The sequence below is a fragment of the Falco biarmicus genome, chromosome 3 (assembly GCF_023638135.1).
Source record: "Falco biarmicus isolate bFalBia1 chromosome 3, bFalBia1.pri, whole genome shotgun sequence".
NCBI classification, from domain to species: Eukaryota; Metazoa; Chordata; class Aves; order Falconiformes; family Falconidae; genus Falco; species Falco biarmicus.
Genome location: NC_079290.1, coordinates 82755956 through 82773779, shown reverse-complemented (window position 1 = coordinate 82773779; position 17824 = coordinate 82755956). Strand labels below are relative to the sequence as shown.

General features: G+C 38.9%; 1 protein-coding gene across 5 annotated transcripts in view; it reads left to right on the top strand.

Moving 5' to 3' along the window:
* Positions 1–17559, top strand: part of SEMA5A (semaphorin 5A) — a 350205-nt gene extending 332646 nt beyond the window's left edge. For all 5 annotated transcript variants that reach the window (XM_056332052.1, XM_056332048.1, XM_056332050.1 and 2 more), the window contains exons 19-23: positions 2490–2660; positions 8531–8686; positions 11741–11788; positions 14003–14214; positions 15635–17559. In XM_056332052.1, the coding sequence (XP_056188027.1) occupies positions 2490–2660; positions 8531–8686; positions 11741–11788; positions 14003–14214; positions 15635–15754 (707 nt within the window). In that variant the 3' untranslated portion in view covers positions 15755–17559. The remainder of the gene's footprint in view (positions 1–2489; positions 2661–8530; positions 8687–11740; positions 11789–14002; positions 14215–15634) is intronic.
* Positions 17560–17824: the final 265 nt, after the last annotated feature.

The window sequence follows — 17824 nt, the reverse complement described above, 5'->3', positions numbered from 1 at the left end:
TTCTGAATAAAAGATGCCATATCTGGAAATCGTTATAAAATTGCACAGTATATTTCACCTGCACTGAAGACAAATAACCTGTGGCTTTATAAGATATGAGCTTGCATAATACCACATTAACAGAGTTATCTCAAGCAAAAACACGTATTTGTTCTCCAGTGACTAGATGAATAAGGGAACAAGTCAAGCACTCTACCAAGATGCAGTATTTATTTATCATAGGTGGTATAAAACTCTGTCATACGTCTGTATAGCTAGATGGTTTGGCCGATAAATATATTTTGGAAAATATGTAGCAATCATTGAATTCCTTAATAATGGAAATAATTTATTTAAATTACATACTTGGAATATAGTACCAGATTCCTTGAATCCTGTCTGTCCAATCAGGCTATTCAGAGGCCAGATACATTACTTGAAAAAGTTCTTACAACTATTTTTCTTAGCAAGGAAGTGCCAACTCCATGCTTTCTTCATTTATAGGTTACAAATGTTGCAAACAGTACAGAGAATAAAATGTTATATATTTAACAACGTCATTTACAGGATTAGTATAACAGCCTTATGTATTCACTAGTGAATTACCTGTCTGAGTAGCAGTTGAGAATCTGAGGGTATGCTGTATCTGAAATTACGTTAAAAAATGCACATATAGGTTTTAATACCAAAATAACTACATTCTCCTAGCTCATTTTCTCACTGTTGCAGCCTTTGCATAGAAAACTTTCTACTCAACTCACCAAGTGCATTTTTGATATACAATGCTACCAAAACAAAATTATTATGTTTTTAAGTGTTCTGCATCTCTATCTAAAAGAGGATTTAAATGCAAGTAGTGCACAGGTATTTTCATTGTAAGTTATTTTTTTTCAGATTTGGAACCTCCTTTTTTTTAGTAAGAGAAAATTATGGAATAGCATTTCAATAAACCAGTGGAAACTAGTTTATGCCTTGAAAGGCTTTTTGATTCATTGAACATAAAGGATCAAAAGGAGTTATTTTGAAATGCTGGATTAATGTTTTAGAGACTTCAATGACAATCAGTTGTTTCAAAAACTATGAAGTCTTACAAGGAATGTCTTGAATGCACAGTTAAAATTGTGTACAGAAAATGTGTACTTACCTAGTATTTTTAAAAATAGGCAATAATGAGTTTCTGCTTGTGCAGCAAAACACCTACTGCTCCTGTGAGTGATGGGGGAAAAAAGGCAAAACTCCTGCTCAGTTTAGGGTTCTGTCGTAAAACAAAACTTTACTGGCACATTCCATTTATTTTACTTAGGGTGTCATCTATTAATGTCGGTTGAATTACACACTATTTCTTGTAATCAGTTGCAGACATGTTAAGTCATTTCCTTACTTAAGAAAGCAAGTGATAACACTTTAGAGGTTTGAAAAGTTCATTTTTTGTAGGATGTGAAAATTTTAAAAGGTTAGGTTTTTGTACTTCTCCCCAACAAAACCAAAACCAACAAAACCAACAAAAACAGAAAAAAAAGAAAGTGAAATGAACAAAATATTGACATTCTCTGCAGAGTGAATGCTGTCCCTGGGAGAAGTACAGCTGACTTTGTCATGTGGCTGCAGATAGGAAACCTTTGGCAGATGGGCTGCAGTATGGCCATAAATGCCAGAAATACATCCTGGAGCAGTAGCTTTAAGAACAGAGGCTGCCAGTCTGGTGCAGGCAACGAGGTGAACATTCATTAGAAACCTGTCTAGTGGCCATGTGTTGAAAGCTGTCTGAAAAATGGGCCTCCTGTGAAATCCAGCCTCCATTTCAGAGGAACCTTGCGAAAACTCAGACTGGAGAAGTCTGACATACTTGAATCAGTAAATACTAGTGGGGGGAAAACCCCTGATATTTATTCTTCAGCAACCTGTGTTTGAAACTTTGTCAACTCCTGTTCATCATTCACTGTTGCTTTTCTGAACTACTGCCATTGTTCTGCTACTGGCATCTAGGCAAGAGCTGCGTTATGTTTGTAACATTGTATTGGCCCATCAAACCCTACAACTGTGTTAGATCAGTTGAAATGGGTTGTAGGGTTAAAGCAGTCTCACCTGGCTTGCAAAATAAAATCTGGATTCCTCAGTCTCTCTGTTGATATTATTGGGCTAAGTTTTAATTTCTGATAAAAAAATTACTTTAAGCTTATGATACTTCTACTAAATAAGCTTTGGTATTTTATTTCCTCACAAGTGAGAAAAGAATTTTGGCCTTAAAGCGGTTATGGTACCCACCAAAAATGTCATATATGGATGAGTAACTTTGTTAGACTGCCCAGTATACCAGGGGCTTTCAAAATATGTAAATTAAATTGCACTGTGGTAAGATAAAATGTGTGGGCCTATGTTCAGTGGCACTTAATAATGTCCAATAATTTCAGTAGGCCATGAATTAGATCCACAGAATATGAGAAAGATGGGCTGGCTTGTGTCACATCATGCATTAACTTGGAACAATATGGTATTTTGTGTCTTTTCAGTGGATGGAGGCTGGTCTTGTTGGTCATCCTGGTCAAAGTGTTCAGCAACTTGTGGAGGAGGACATTACATGAGAACCCGCTCCTGCACAAACCCAGCACCAGCATATGGAGGAGATATTTGCCTTGGACTGCACACTGAAGAAGCACTCTGCAACACACAGCCGTGTCCAGGTACGGCAAATGAGCCCATGCAGCTTGGTTGGTTGTGTGCCACAGAATAAGGCATTAGCAGTTAGGCAACATAACGCTCCTTGATCTATTATTTAGTAGCAAATAACTTCTCTCCCATATTAAGTGCACAGTCAGCTCTTACATGCTACAAACACAGTAAATCAAGCAACAGCAGTATATAGCCTACAGGACACCATCTCCTCCCTTCGCCTTTAAAAATCAAAGTTAGCAGGTTCCAGTCTAGACAAACAAAAATTGTATAATATTTGAAGCGGATCATGCAAATGGCCTGGAAGACTTAGAATAACAGTATCACAAAGAAGTGCATTTGTTATAACACTAAACATTCACAGCAAGCAAATTGCTGAGGTTAATATTCAACAATATTAATATGTTTTATCACAAGGTCCTTAAAGTAGATAGTTTGCCCTGTTTTCTTATAAAACACAGAGCAAACCCTAATGTTCTTTGTAAAATACCACCTTCAACTTCAGCTGATAAGGAGCAGAGACTTCAACTTTTAAACGACTGTGTAGTACTTCATAAATGAAATATCTCAGTACTTCTGCTAGTTGTAGGATACTGTGGATCATGATTTCTGTAACTTTGACTCAGTCTTTTGACCCATATTAAAGGAAACTAGTACTTTTCCTGAAAATTAAGTAAGAAGTAAAGAGTAAGACCATACAAAACTAGATAAAATCGTTAGTGAAAAGGCAGTGGGAAAATTAGTTTCATTTATTGCTGATTAACAGATTACAGGCAACAGCAAAATAAATAAGCAGCTTTGATGCCACATTGTTTTACTTGCTTCATTGAGAGCTCTTAGACTTCAAAGTAGAAGTTTTCTGCTCATATGATGAGGCTGTGCACATGAAGACACAAGCCCCACAAGTGTGAATTTATGGATCCTATTACCTGTGCTGAACTACAATTTAAGTTAATTTCTTTTTCTAGGCATTGCATGTCTTGCAGCAGACTAAAAGTACCTACTCTGTCAAAATTAAAGGAGTTGCGACACTGTATTGTGTTTAAAAAAACCAAACAAACATAGAAATCAGTTGATTTGATTTTTCAAGACAAATAGTGTATATTTATATAGAGAAGTTACATAGCTGCCTTGGACTCCTTAAGGCATCTTTAAAAGGTCAGAACTGGAGTGTTCATTGCACTAGTGTTGTAGCTCTTTCTTTAGTTGCACATTTATTTTCTACCACCATTTTTCTAGAAATGGCAGGTGCCCACCAAAGCTGCTTCATCACTCCCCTCCTCAGCTGGACAGGGGAGAGAAAATCGAATAAAATGCTCATGGGTTAAATAAGGACAGGGAGAGATCACTCACCAATTACTGTCATGGGCAAAACAGACTCAGCTTGAAGAAATTAATTTATTACCAATCACATCAGAGTAGGATAATGAGAAGTAAAACCAAATCTTAAAAACAACTTCCCCCCACCCCTCCCATGGTCTTCACCACAGGCTGCAGGGGGATCTCTGCTCCGGTGCCTGGAGCCCCTCCTGCCCTCCTTCTGCTCTGACCTGGGTGTCTGCAGGGCTGTTGCTCTCACATACTCGCACTCCTCTCTCTGGCTGCAGTTGCTGTTCTGCTGGTACACACACACACATCCACACACACACATCCACACGCCCCCTTCTTAAATACATTATCCCAGATGCGCTACCACCATTGCTGATGGCCTTGGCCTTGGCCAGTGGTGGGTCCATCCTGGAGCCAGTTGGCACTGGCTCTATTGGACATGGTGGGGGAAAAGCTTCTAGGAGCTTTTCATAGAAGCCACCCCTGTAGCGCCCCCCCCCCCCCCCCCCCCCCCCAATATTGCCATGCAAACCCAATGCAACCTACTTTTTTACCCAAATTTTGGAGTAGGTTGGGGGTGGAGGAGGAGGAGGTTAGTTTCATTTTGGTTCAAGAAAGTGAAAACTTTTATAAAGCAATAAAATTGCAGAAGGCAAAGTTTATTTCTCATGTTATTTGATGTTTTATTAATATTTTGATCTCAGTGAAAGTTTGCCACAGGTTTTTGAAACAGCATATCATCAACTAGCTCTGAGAATGGCCCGTGCCTCATGTTTACGATGTAAATTTCAAAACTTTTTTTTTACTGCTCTTATTTCACATTGGTATGGGACAAAAATAACTGCAGTGCTACACATGTCAAGTTTGGGCAGTCTTCTGCATCCCTGCAGAGCCATTTTCTTGTGGTGAGGATCATGTGGCCAGTGGTTCTTCCTTGTGCACATCTGCAAGTACCATTGGTGACATTTATTGCTTGAGTAACATGTTTAATATAGGAAGGGAATATTAGTAACACTTAGAATCTAAGAACAACCAACCAACACAGAAATACATATGTAAAGATGAAGATTATTTATAGTGTTTAACTTGTCAAAAGAGCAAAGATTCCTTGGCATTTGAAATCATACTTTTTTTTTTTTTTTTCCCAAACAAAAGTAGCAGAAAGCTAAGATTTCTGGAATCATGATGCTAAGGATTCCTTGAGAATATGGAGGGTTAATGGCAAATCCCACTGAAAATATGCAAGTATGCACAAAAGAAAGTAACAGACTTGTGTCTGCAAAATACATCGTTTTTTCTCATCTTTCATTTTAAAAGCTATATCGCTGTGTTTGTGGTTTTCTTCTTTTAATTTATCCAAATGGAATCTCATTAATGAGTGGAAGCGCTGTACTATTCATCCGTAGTGGTTTATAGGCCACTTATCAGTAGGCGTAATCTGTTGCAATGGTGTCTGTAATGTAGTGAATAAAACAGTATTTTATACCTAGACTATTTACTGCTGCTGTAAGAGGGAAAAATATATTCTGTCCATGAATTGCTAGCTCACACATGCAAATAATGGATAAAGCAGTTGAGCATTTAGAAATGATGGTATTGTTATGCATGAAAGAAATTCATAATCTTACAGACTGGTGGCCTGATCTTTCTAAGATGCCTTCTTCACTGAGGGATCTTTCAGGAAGTCCTTGGACTTAACCTGGCTTCAAAGGCCAGCCAAGACTCTGTAGGAAGACTCTGCCATGTTAGAGGTGAAAAGCAGTTCCAGAATAATCACCTTTCCAGTCCACCCTCTCTTTTCCATTCTCATTACTTTTGCAAAGAATTGAAGAGCAAGTTCAGAGGAGCATGCCTGTGGTGCAAGAGAGCCTCAGCTACTTTGAAGATAAAGAAATCAAGCAGATGAGGCAGGAAAACTGGAGTCTGTAGAAGTACATGCAAAATTCTATGGGTTCAGCATCTCAGTGATGGCAGAGATAGTGGCTCCACAAAGGGCAGATCTGTCAGATTGAAATGATACATCTGTCAGGCTTGGGTGCCTTGCTTCTGTGTGACTTTCTGAGCTCCCAACAGTGGCACTCCTCAAAACAAGTTTGGTACCAGGTTCCACCATTGCAGGGATGTCCATACCTGTCACTGAGTTCTCCTCTCTCCTTTTCTGTGATTCTGTGTGCCAGATGGAACTGATCAGCATGGCACCAGACCCACTGACTACTTGTGCTGTAGTGCCTGGGCTGCACTGTGGGACTCGAGATGGGAGGGAGATGCCCTGTGTTGCACATGTGGGAAGATCCTAATGCACGTAATGTCTTTTATAGGACCCCTAAGTGGCAGGCTGAAACAGTAGCCTTGCCCAGTCACCAGCATGTGACCTAGCATGATCCACGCATACTCTGAGGTTCCTATTTTATCACAGGATGTAGCCCCTTCAGCAGGGAACCTGGTGAGCCAAAAGACAGAGGTGCAGAATGCACCAGCCAACAAGCTGAATTTAGGATGCTCACAAACATTTTGGCAGCTGCTGCCTATATTCCAGTTATACCAGGACTGGGTGAGAGTATTGGCTCTGGCTTAAGCATGCTCTCTGCCACTGATGAGAACTGGGCCAGTATATGTAATGAGCAGCATTCCTTTAAATGTTAATGAGCATTATTAGTAGTAAATATTTAATGTAAGGATCCATGTACTTAGTTTACTTAGGTTCAGCAGACACTGGCAGTGACAACAGCAGCTCCTGGTTGTGCTACGCTATATAAGCAGGAAGAAGCCTGCCCATTTGCGTGTCTCCCACCTCAGCTCTCCTCCCCCCCTGAATTAAGATCCAACTACATTGTCATCTGCCTTGATGTTCCTACTACCCACTCTGCAAATGAAGCACTCCAGGACCTCTCCTGGGAAGCAGAAGAACCAAAGGACACAGCTGAGTATTCTCGCTCCTCACAATAACAAGATCCTACTGTTTGACATCAGCTGCTTGAGTCAAGGTCTTTTCCCTGTTGTTCAAAGGAGGCCCCAGCGAGACAGTTGTGAATTGTTCATAAATATCAATATTCAGGTTCTTACCTGAACTGCTGAGTAAAACTATTTTATGAAAAACTTTTAAAGTAATATTGTGCATCTGAACCACAGACTGCTAGGACGGATTGCTGCTGTCTAACCAGCACTCTCCTGCTATCTTGAAATGGTCCGAAGACCACTGCTTGAGATTTTCTGTGCGAAAGTTATGTCAGTCTCTTCCATACATTTCTTTTTACCATGTTATTCATTAGGAAATGAAGGTCCAACTTTCATCCAGATGTCATGGAAAGCATCTCTTTCTTGGCATTTTTCAAGACTGCAATCTCAAATATTCCTGCTGGACCCTGTTAAATTTTAGATGACTGAGAGTTTTTGTGGTTTTCATTTATTACCAAAGGGAAAGTAATGAGTGAATGTGAACCTTGTATGCTGGATTTATACAAGGTAATGAAAAGAGCCCAAAACAGTGTAAGATTTTCCTGACTTTCCACCTGATTCAGAAAACGTGTACAAAAGCTCCGTGAATTTTCCAAATTATTCACAAATTTTCATGTTTCTTCAGTCTAACTTGAAACAAGATTAGGTTAACAAATACTTTTTTTATTTGAAGCAAAATGAAATTTGTAAATTTGCTTCATATTGGCATAAAATCAGTTAAAATTTTGAAGTAGAAACAAACTTGGTTTGAGATATTAGGATTGTTTATTCCATTTCAAAACCATGAAACCTATGTCACTGGGAAAGCTGACAGAAGAAAGAATAAAGTGTAACTGATCTCTGTCTTTACTGTATTTGCCAAACTCAGAAGACTTCTATGAAGGCAACATTTGTGCTTGAATTGTAAGAAAGTTGAGCTCAGTAAACTCACAGCACCTCATGGGAATAAGATCAATTCACTTCACTTAGGGGAAGTATTCTGAGATCACACAGGCATGAAATAAAAATGTCTTAATCAAAACTGCATAGGCAGGGGAAGAAATAAAGAGAAACAACAGAAGGTGGTAATGAACCGGGTGGGGAACAGAAAGTGAGAATGCTTGATGAGATGTCTTCTATCTACAGCAGAGAAATGGATCTGAAATTTAAAAAAAAAAAGCTAAAAATAAACATTCTGATTCAGATCTGGGATACATACTTTTATAGCTCTCAGTGCTACTTGTCAGGTACATAAAAAAAAGACAGTTACTGTCCACCCTAATTACCTAGACTGGAATGAACTGCACAGCGCTCTTTCAGTCACCACCACAGGATCGCTCCATCTTCTCACTTGCACACACAAAGGCCATGACAGAAGCCAAAGCCATAATACATCTGTAATAAATTTACAATCACACTCTACATTTCAGAGACTTTTCCCAAAGCTTAACCACCTTTATTTTATCATAATGAAAGACCTGTTCTCTACTAGTGGGTGGTAGCTGGGAATAAGGCCTTCTGTCATAATTCAGAAACACAGGCTATTTCTCTCTCACTCAGTGTACTTGGAGCATTTAATTGCAGCATCTGCACGTGTGTCTCTCTCTGCCTGTTGCAGACAGCTGGTCTGAGTGGTCCGAGTGGTCCGACTGCGACTCGTCTGGTTTCCAGTTCCGTGTTCGTCAGTGCATCATTTTGTTTCCCGTGGGCAGCCAGTGCATGGGCAACACCACAGAGAGCCGAGCCTGTGCTTCGGACTCCAACTTCATACCAGGTGAGATCAGCCTGCTCCTTGAAGGATTAGTGATATTGTTCAACATTTCAGGAGCGAGGTGTAGTAGTGATCCAGACAGCACTGTGCAGTGCCAAGAGCTGGAACAGGACTTGCCTTTTGTCAGCCAAAGTGGGTTGCTCTACACTCCAGAGCTGATGTTGCTAGATCTGGTATCTTCATGAAAGTCTGCCTCATGGCACGGATTGCGAGCAGTCCCTGTTGTCACCACCTGGCACTTTGGTTAGTCAGTCACTGTCACAGCATTCTGCAGGTCCCTCCTGTCCTACGGGGTAGCAGGGTGCAGGAATGACTACATACAGCTAGGAGAAATAGTTTGCTTTTTACTTTAAGTGTTTTTGAGACTTGAGGGTTATGAGAGAAGCATTCCTCTAGGTTTTGTGGTTTGCATATTCTAAAGGGGGTGCTGTGGTGGTTAATCTGGAAATAATTTCTCAGAGTTCCTTAAATTAATAACTGCTTCGAATGATAAATACTAATAACAGTGCCTCAGGTCCTTATGTCAACCATGACTGCTAAGTATCTGTTGGATAGTCATGTCATGTATTATTCTGTAGCATTTGTCAAAACTCTTGACTGCAGGGGTCTTTTTTGTTTGGTTGGGGTTTTTTTTAAGCCACAGCTAACATTTAAATCCACATCACAGTATGGCTGGCCACATTGCATTGCTGGTAACAGTCATCTTTCTGCCTGTGTACATTAAAAAAATGCTAGCAGTCTATTCACAGACAGAGAAATTTACATTTTAATGTATTATTTGAAATATAATTCTGTTTACTCAGTGCAGCAACTTTTTTTTCCTGTGACTATGCAGTACAATGTATTGCAATATCAACAAAGATATCAACAAATTTAAACACTTTTTATGAATGGTGCATAATGCTTTAACTCCTAAATACTAATTTTTCCTCCAAAACCAATGTGAGCAGTGTGACAGAAAAACCTCCCTTATTGTATTTTCCCCTTTTTCTTAGGCTTTTGAAGCAGCTCCATTAACATTCACATTCTGTGAATCCTCTGCTTAATCCAATAGAAGCTCTACATCTTGTTTTAGAAAGTAGGCATTTTCAGAATCTGAGATGAGCCACCTCTTCTCTTATCCTTCTAGTTTGTTTGCCACTCCTCCCCAGATTACCCATACCACAGCAGATAAGGTCATGATTATTATGTTCACCTTAGGCAAACTAGTTTGCTTTCCTGGGATTACTCAGCTTGCTTTCACTCTTCCAGGTCCTCCAACTCAGAGTTCCCTCTCTCCTTCCCTTTCTTTTTCTAATTAATCTCCCTCCTTTCCTCACCTAGTGTGCTGGCGTGTTCATCCTCATGTTGTCTCCTCCTCCTCCTGCTCACCTTAGGTCTGTTCACCTACAGAACTTAGTATATAGAGTGATTCTGGCAGAGTGCAAAAATGATTGCTCATCATTGCTGCTTTTGCATTTCCAGAGTTAGTCCTTACCAACATTGCCTTGCAGAGCTTTATGGTTTTCTGGTACAATTTTTCTACTTTTTTTTTCGGATTGTGAATTAATGGTCTCAACAGACAAAGTATCATCTCAGCCTTTAACTCTCTGTAAGAGTTCTGTTCTGTCAAGTCTGAAAATAGCATTGATTTAGCATCTGAAGAAAGATAAAAAATTGCAATTCCTTTAGCAGTAGCTCCATGTGGATCATCTTTTGGTGGTGGAGAGCTTACTGTGTTAATTCGTCATACATATGCTATTGCATACCTGTGGCCATCATCGCTGCCCTTTTCTGATCTTTTTAGTTCTAACAGAGACATCTTTAGATGGGAAAAACAGAGCTGCACACATTGTTCATGGTGTGGACAACACATAGATTTGTAAAGTGCCCTAATGCCAAGACCCAGTCCTGTTCACTATTGCTTTCTTAGTAGTACCTGGCATTTGGTTTGCCTTTTTGATTGCTTCTGAACACTAAGCTGATGTTTTCAAGGAACAACTTGTTATAACCCCCTGGTCTCACTCAGCTCACAGCCTATCATTTTATATGTGAAGCTAAGATTGCTTTCGGCTGTATGTATGCTTTAGACTGATCTACATTCTTTTTCATTTGTTATTTTATTGCCTGGTTTTGTAAGGCCCTTGTGCAGCTCTTCACAGCATGCCCTTATCCGTGCTGTGGACATTTAAGTTATCTTAAGCTACCTTAACTTTGTATCATCAGTAGACTTAAAAAACACATCTACCACCTGTTCTTCTGGCTCTGCTGAAGAGTCTTGGTCCATACAGATGTGGTAACCTTCCCTCGTTGTAAGAACTGGGCCCATAGTACTACCCTGGTTTCTATCTTTTCCCTCATCTCATCTATAGCTTGGAAAGCCTTTGACAAAGAACTTAAAAGCTTTTTTGAAATGGAGGTAGACTGTTTCGGTTACCCCACCCATATCCACATGATTACTAACCCTTTTAGAGAGGTGCAGGAAGTTTGTAAGGCAGGTCTTCCCTTCACAGAAGCCATGGCCCTGAAGTAATGTTTGGAAAACTTGCTTGCTAACAGATTCTATTCAATATTTATTCAGAATGTTTCCAAAGTTAAAATGGTGAGGATACAGGATGGAATTTCATTTTATTAGTTTACAACTGAGACCCATGAAATTGGCAGTCATGTTTTTCGAAGATATGTAAATTCCCTTTTTTCACATTAGTGCTAAACATGACTTCTAGAAGTGATGAGCCCATTTGAACACAAAATAATTAAACTCTCATTAATTTTACTATTCAGAAGATTTCTCAACTTTCTCAACAAAGAATGTTTTCATGTTCACTTCTTTTTAATTCCAGAGATGTTTTGAGGCAAGAATTAAAAATATGTTGCAGCTTTTGCTTGGGAAACTAAGGAACCTGAAGATGTCATGGGACCTTTTCCTTAATCCTAGCACATATTCAAAATCTTTTTCACTTTGTATTTGGAGTGAATGTAGTAGAATGAATTTTTAATCCTTATTGTATTAATCTAACTAGTAGTTGTCTGTAATATTTTTTTCTCCTTGGCATAAGTGGTTCTTTTATTTTCTAGAAATTTCAGTGGCACGATCCAGCAGCATAGAAGAAAAACGATGTGGCGGTAAGTTTTTCAGCTCTAGATGTGTATTAAACGTGGAAGTACTGATTACCCCATTTTTTGCTTTGCTTTCAACTTTTGCACTCGTTTTATTCTACCTTCTAAATGCCATATTCTCATTATTTACACTTGTACAGAAAAAGAGATGTAGTTACTACAGGGTTTCTTATTAAATATCCATCTGACATTGCTGACCTTTGAGACAAGAAAATGTATTACTGGATGTTGGTATTTTCTTCTTTTTCAGTCAAAAGTAAATGCCTATTACAAGCTAGATATCAGTAGGTCAAAATTTGTAAAGTTGCTCCACTTTTTTTCAGGGTAATAATTTCACAAACCTCTTCGGGACTCCAAATAAAGAGCAGAAAGCAGCCTGCTAACCCACTTATTAGCCTTGGCAGTATCTGGGACTCGTTTTCAGCTTCACTGTCAAAGAAAAGACTAGAAAATTTAAAAAACAAAAAAAGTTCCATTCCAGAGAGTCTTGAAGCTAGCAAAACAAATCTTGAAAGAGAAAATGAAATAAATAAATAAATAAAGCCCAAACAGTAAGAAGAAGAAAAAGGAAAAAATGACCATTTTCTTGTGCTGAGCTGTGTCTGTGTCGTCATGGTAATAGCTCTGGCTGGTTCTAGTATTATTCCATGCACAGATAAGCTGCATTTTTAACCTAATAAGGGACAATGAAAACACAGGGGTTATGCAAGTGTTCTAGTGCACACATTAACTTGTTATGGGAGCCAGGATAATGTGATTTTATTTTTTTACTAATTAGCAGTGGTACTCTGTAAACATTTTGCTAAGTTCTGCAACAGCAGGGAAACTTGTGTAAAGGTGTCGAAAGATATTTCAGTGATAATTTATATATTGGAGCGGTTGACCTGGTCACCTAAATAATAGTTTGTGTTTCTAAATACCCAGTGGGCATGTCCTAGTAAGGTCCTACCTTAGGCATTTGCAAAAAATGAGACCCATGTCCTTACCCATTTTCCTGTATTACAGTGAAAAATGTCTAACAGATGTTTTTTTCAGACTAGTGCCAGTCTTTCAGTTTAAAATCTTTCATTTGTGCATTTAGGCAACCTCATTTTTCAGTATGTTAAGATGAGGTTTCCAACATGAGCTACCCACTGCTACTTCTTTCTTAATCAAAAAGTTTGAAATTGCAATGAAAAGCAGTGCAATTTGTTTCTTTTGAGCTAATCCTACTGGTGCCACATCTGAACTGATCTCTGTGGATGATTGTGCTTTAGATTCCCTTCTACAGTTTCGTACAGCAATGAACTTCCTCTCAGTTTTAATCCTTGTGTATGTGGAGAGAGTTTCCCATCATCTGATCCCGTAGCATCTTTAAAGGGCAGAGCAAACAGGAGAGTGCTGGGCTCTGAACTGTTGACTCTGGACTGGCTGGCTGCTATAGTCAAAAGCACACTGAGCTTTAAGGAGTCTCTTTCCACCCCTCCACCCCCTTCCCATTTCCCCCTAAAACACTACCGTTTCTTCTTCACCCCCCACCACCCCCCTCTTACATATATATATAAAAAAATTCTAAAGGCTGGAAAAGGGAACAAATTGGCCATGTATTACCGATACAGAAACAGTGAGACCCAGCAAGAATCAAATGAGGGGATGGAAAAAATGTATGACACTGCTTCTGGGACATGCACCAAATAAAGGGGATAATGGTAAACATTTCAGGGAAATCAGGATTTTGATTCAAAGATATCAGGATTTTTTTTAGCTCTGCCACAAGTCATTATGTGTAAGAGAAAGAGCTAGAAGAACAACATAGGAGGTGATACTCTAGTTCATTGAAAAAAAAAGCTGTGTATGTACATTATCTACATAATGTATATATAACAAGGCTTTGTTATACAGTATGAAGAAAAAAATTGCTGAACTATTCAAAAATATGAAATGCAATTAATTCATTTGTTATTTTGGTTCTGAAGTTGTTTAAGCATCTTTCAAAAATCTCAGCCTTAATACTTACAGAGATGTGTGGGTATGTAAGATTCTTACAATGACTCCTTCAGGGAAATGCAACCCATTAGCTACTGTGTAGATAAACCATTGCAACTGAGGTGTTTCTGGGAAGCACATGAATTTTCCCTTATCCTTTTTTGAATCAAGCACTTGTCTACATTTTCCCCCAAGGTTAAGCTTTTGTTGTTGCTTCCTTAAAAATAAGATTGTTTTCTGCTCTTCACTCTGCAGAGTTCAACATGTTTCACATGATCGCAGTGGGATTAAGTAGCTCAATACTTGGTTGCCTTCTTACCCTGCTTGTTTACACTTATTGCCAACGATATCAACAACAGTCCCATGATGCAACTGTCATCCATCCAGTGTCACCAGCTCCTCTAAATACCAGTATTACCAACCATATCAACAAACTGGACAAATATGATTCTGTAGAAGCCATCAAGGTGAGAAGGGGGTTGGGAGCTATATAATGCACAAAACATATGGTCCTAGACAACAGTTCTGCTGTATCAAAACAATTCTACTTGCTAGGTTTCTGCAGTGGCATTTGGACTCAAATTATGTTGATTGTTAATGATAAAAATAGATTTCACTGGAGGTATTGTAATTACACATCCTTTCCATATGTCAGACCAGTAAGTTAGATTTTGTGTGTATCTATAATTTATGGAGCAGCAGCTTTTCCTGGAAAAAAAACCAGACCACTCAAGTTTTGGGGTTTTTTTGTTTCTGTTTTTGGTTTTTTTTTCCTAATTGTGTTTCCTAATGTCTTGTTCAAGAAGTAAATAGGGCCGTTAACAATCATCATGACATACATTGAAGATAATCCTTTGTCTGCAATGATACGGTGTCAAGGGCACTGTTCATCTTCCTGCACTGTGTCTTTATACAGGAGACTTATCTGGTGAATATATTCTGGGTCAGACTCTCAGCTAGTGTTCATACCCAAAATATTGTGTAAATGAGCAGTACAGATTTACAATAGCTGAGAGTCTGACATGATATCTATATCATATGATCATTATTCCTAAACAGCTATTTTCTTTATGTGACCTTTTAGAACAGCTCTGTTTTTTGAGATCGGCTGAATGAATTAAGGAAGTATGAGCACTGGGAAAATACCTAGTTCACTATCTTCAGATTACACAGTTTATTCATGCAGCTGCAAAGCTTTTTGTAAATGAGGATTTTTCTTAAATCCTACCTGGATAATCCAGTTTTTAATTTCTGCATTTTTCTTCCTAATTAAAGACATTTTAAAGAATTTCATTAAAAAACAGCAAGAAATGCTTAGATTGTGTAATCAGTGGTGGAATATGTACCTAATTTAAAGCTTTTGCAAATTCCACTAATCATCTCTCTGGATAAATACAGAAAGTAAAAAAACCTTTTGAAAATTCTTACTCTACATACCCATATCACTTTTTTTAAAAAAAGCAGGATTTACACACTTAAGACCTTCAGACTTTTCTCATACATACTGCATTTGAAAATCAAGGAATTAATGCAGTAGGGGAAAATAATTCTTATTCAGTGAAAAGATAATGAAGTGAATCATTCTAATACGAAGAACAGAATATGCATGATTAAAAAGTATTTTTAATCATAAAATTAATTTTATTATACTGGGGGGAAAGTGCCCAGCTGTACTTTATTCAGTTGCATTGTTTTTTGTACTAACGTTATTATGTAAGGAGATGCACGCAAATGTAATTTTTTGTAAATGTGCAGGTATTTCTTAATGTGTTTTTGACTGACTATACACAGATATTTGCCACAGAAATTGTCTCAGTGAAAGAGCACTTAGTGGCTACCTTTCTTCTGTCCTTCCCATTTTCTTATATCTTTTTTTCTTCCCCACAGGCATTTAACAAAAACAACCTGATCCTGGAGGAGAGAAACAAGTACTTCAATCCACATCTTACTGCAAAGACTTATTCTAATACCTATTTTACAGATTTCAATAATTATGATGAGTACTAATGGGCTTGTGTATTTTCTGGCCTCCTGTAACTCCCCATCCCCAAGGCCTGTGCTACTTGACTGCTCATGTGATTGAGGCTTCAGAGATGAAGTTCAGAGACATTTCAAGCACGATCCAAGCCATCAATGTCCCATTGCTGCCAAAAGCCCAAAACACCTGTTTGTGACATGATGTTTTCTTTGCAGAGTGCAACATTGGCCTTCAGTGTTGCGTGCAGCTGTAGCCCTTCGGTGTCGCTGGACCACTCATGAGAATTGCATCGCTTCGCTCAGTTTCATAAAATTCTAGTCAGATTCTTCTAACAAGTGACTAAGCAATTGCAGAGCTTTTTTTTAAAAAAAAAAAAAAAAAAAGAAAAAGTTAGCCCTTAAACCTGTGCCAGGAGTACAAATCTGATTTTCTTTTTAGGCATTGTCTTTTATTTCCATGTGTTGTGTAAAGGGAGCTCTGCTGTTTTGCCACGCAGCCCTCTGTGCAGTGTCCTGAACCTCACACCACCAAAAAGAGCTCGCAGGGTGGTGGGTGCAACAACAAGAAGGAACATGGTGGTTTAGTGATGCTCTGCGGCAGCTCTGTACTCTGTAGGGCTGATCTTCCCAGGCTGTAAATCACTCTGGCTGCAGTTCAGCTGTTCAGAGTACAGCAACTAAGGCCGTACCAAGAGATACAATCTTGTAATTAACCCAGAAAGCTACAGGGTCAGTGGTTTTCAGTCGCGAGCCAAGCCCTGTCACATAAAGCCTTCACCTAGTTCAGTTTAATTTTTGGGAGGGTCTGAAAGGGCATGTCCCACAGGGAGGCCGAGGGAGGAGGGCAGATGGGAGAGGCACACTGGAAGGTTTTTCTGTGCGCCGTTAGTAAACCAGCCTTGCTGCAGCGTGTGGGATTGCACGAGTCGTGGCATCCCGCAGGCTTCCTCTACTTGGTACGTGTGCATGGGAACCCACTCGTCTGCTGTAGCACTCGCTGTCAGGCTGGTCACAGAAAGATACTACTGCACTGTGTTTTGTGTGCCATCTCAGGCTCCTGGGGGTACATAGGCATAATCACAGTTCTGCTTTTCTCTTTCTGGCTTTTGCTTTATATGCCCATGTCTGACAAACAAAGCTGGCTCAGATAACACAGATGTCTTTGCAAAGCGTTGTCTCATCTTGCTGCGGTGTCTGACCCACGCTAGTCAGCCCCTAGAGGAACATTCTTCTGGTGTTTTAAGTGATTATCTTGTTGGACTTCATTGATGTAAATATTTAAAATACTGTTTGAGTTTTAAGTTATCAGTTTTAATTTCTTTTGTAGTGGCAGGTGAGGAAACACAAAGAATTTTTATACCATTTTTTCTTTGTTCTGTCTGTCTTCGCCCACATTCAGGACTGTTATTTTTGTATCTGAAATTCCAGATATATAACTAAAAAGAAAAGGGCAGGGATTTGGATCAGATTTTCCAGAGTACTTAGTAGTAAGGCAGCATTTGCTATTCTCAGAAGCTTGTGAAAAAAAAATTAAAAGTGTATTAAGGCTTAAAGAATTGAGCTTTTGATTTTTTGAGCATGCTAGATGCATAGATTATTGCACCAGAATACCAGGAAGGTATGCAAGGAGAAGCAGATTGGAAATCTTTCCATTCTGTGGCTAGAGCCCTTGATCATTAGTTCACACTATAATAGGCAAATAGAGAAAAACATGTACAGATTGTAAAGATTCACACCTATGTACAAGAAAAGCAAAAAATACCAGGAAACATCGCTCATGTGAGGCTGCATTTGAGCACTGCTTTGGTGGTCCAGCTAATTAGCAAGGGTAAACACCGTATCTAATCATGGCAATGAGCAACATCTTCGAATGGGTATAGATCTCAATGTACTACTACGCTTCCTATCTTTTTCTATCCTGTTCTGTAGTAAAATGAAAAAATGCAAAGCAAGTGGTCTTTGAAAAGCTGTGCAGTAAAATGAACGCACATTTACCATTTATGAAAATAATTAAGATCAGCTGCCTATTTTTTTCCAGCTGAACAGTTCTCCCTGTTGCTAACTCAGTCAAAAGAAAGCACCCCACCCTTGCGCCATTTC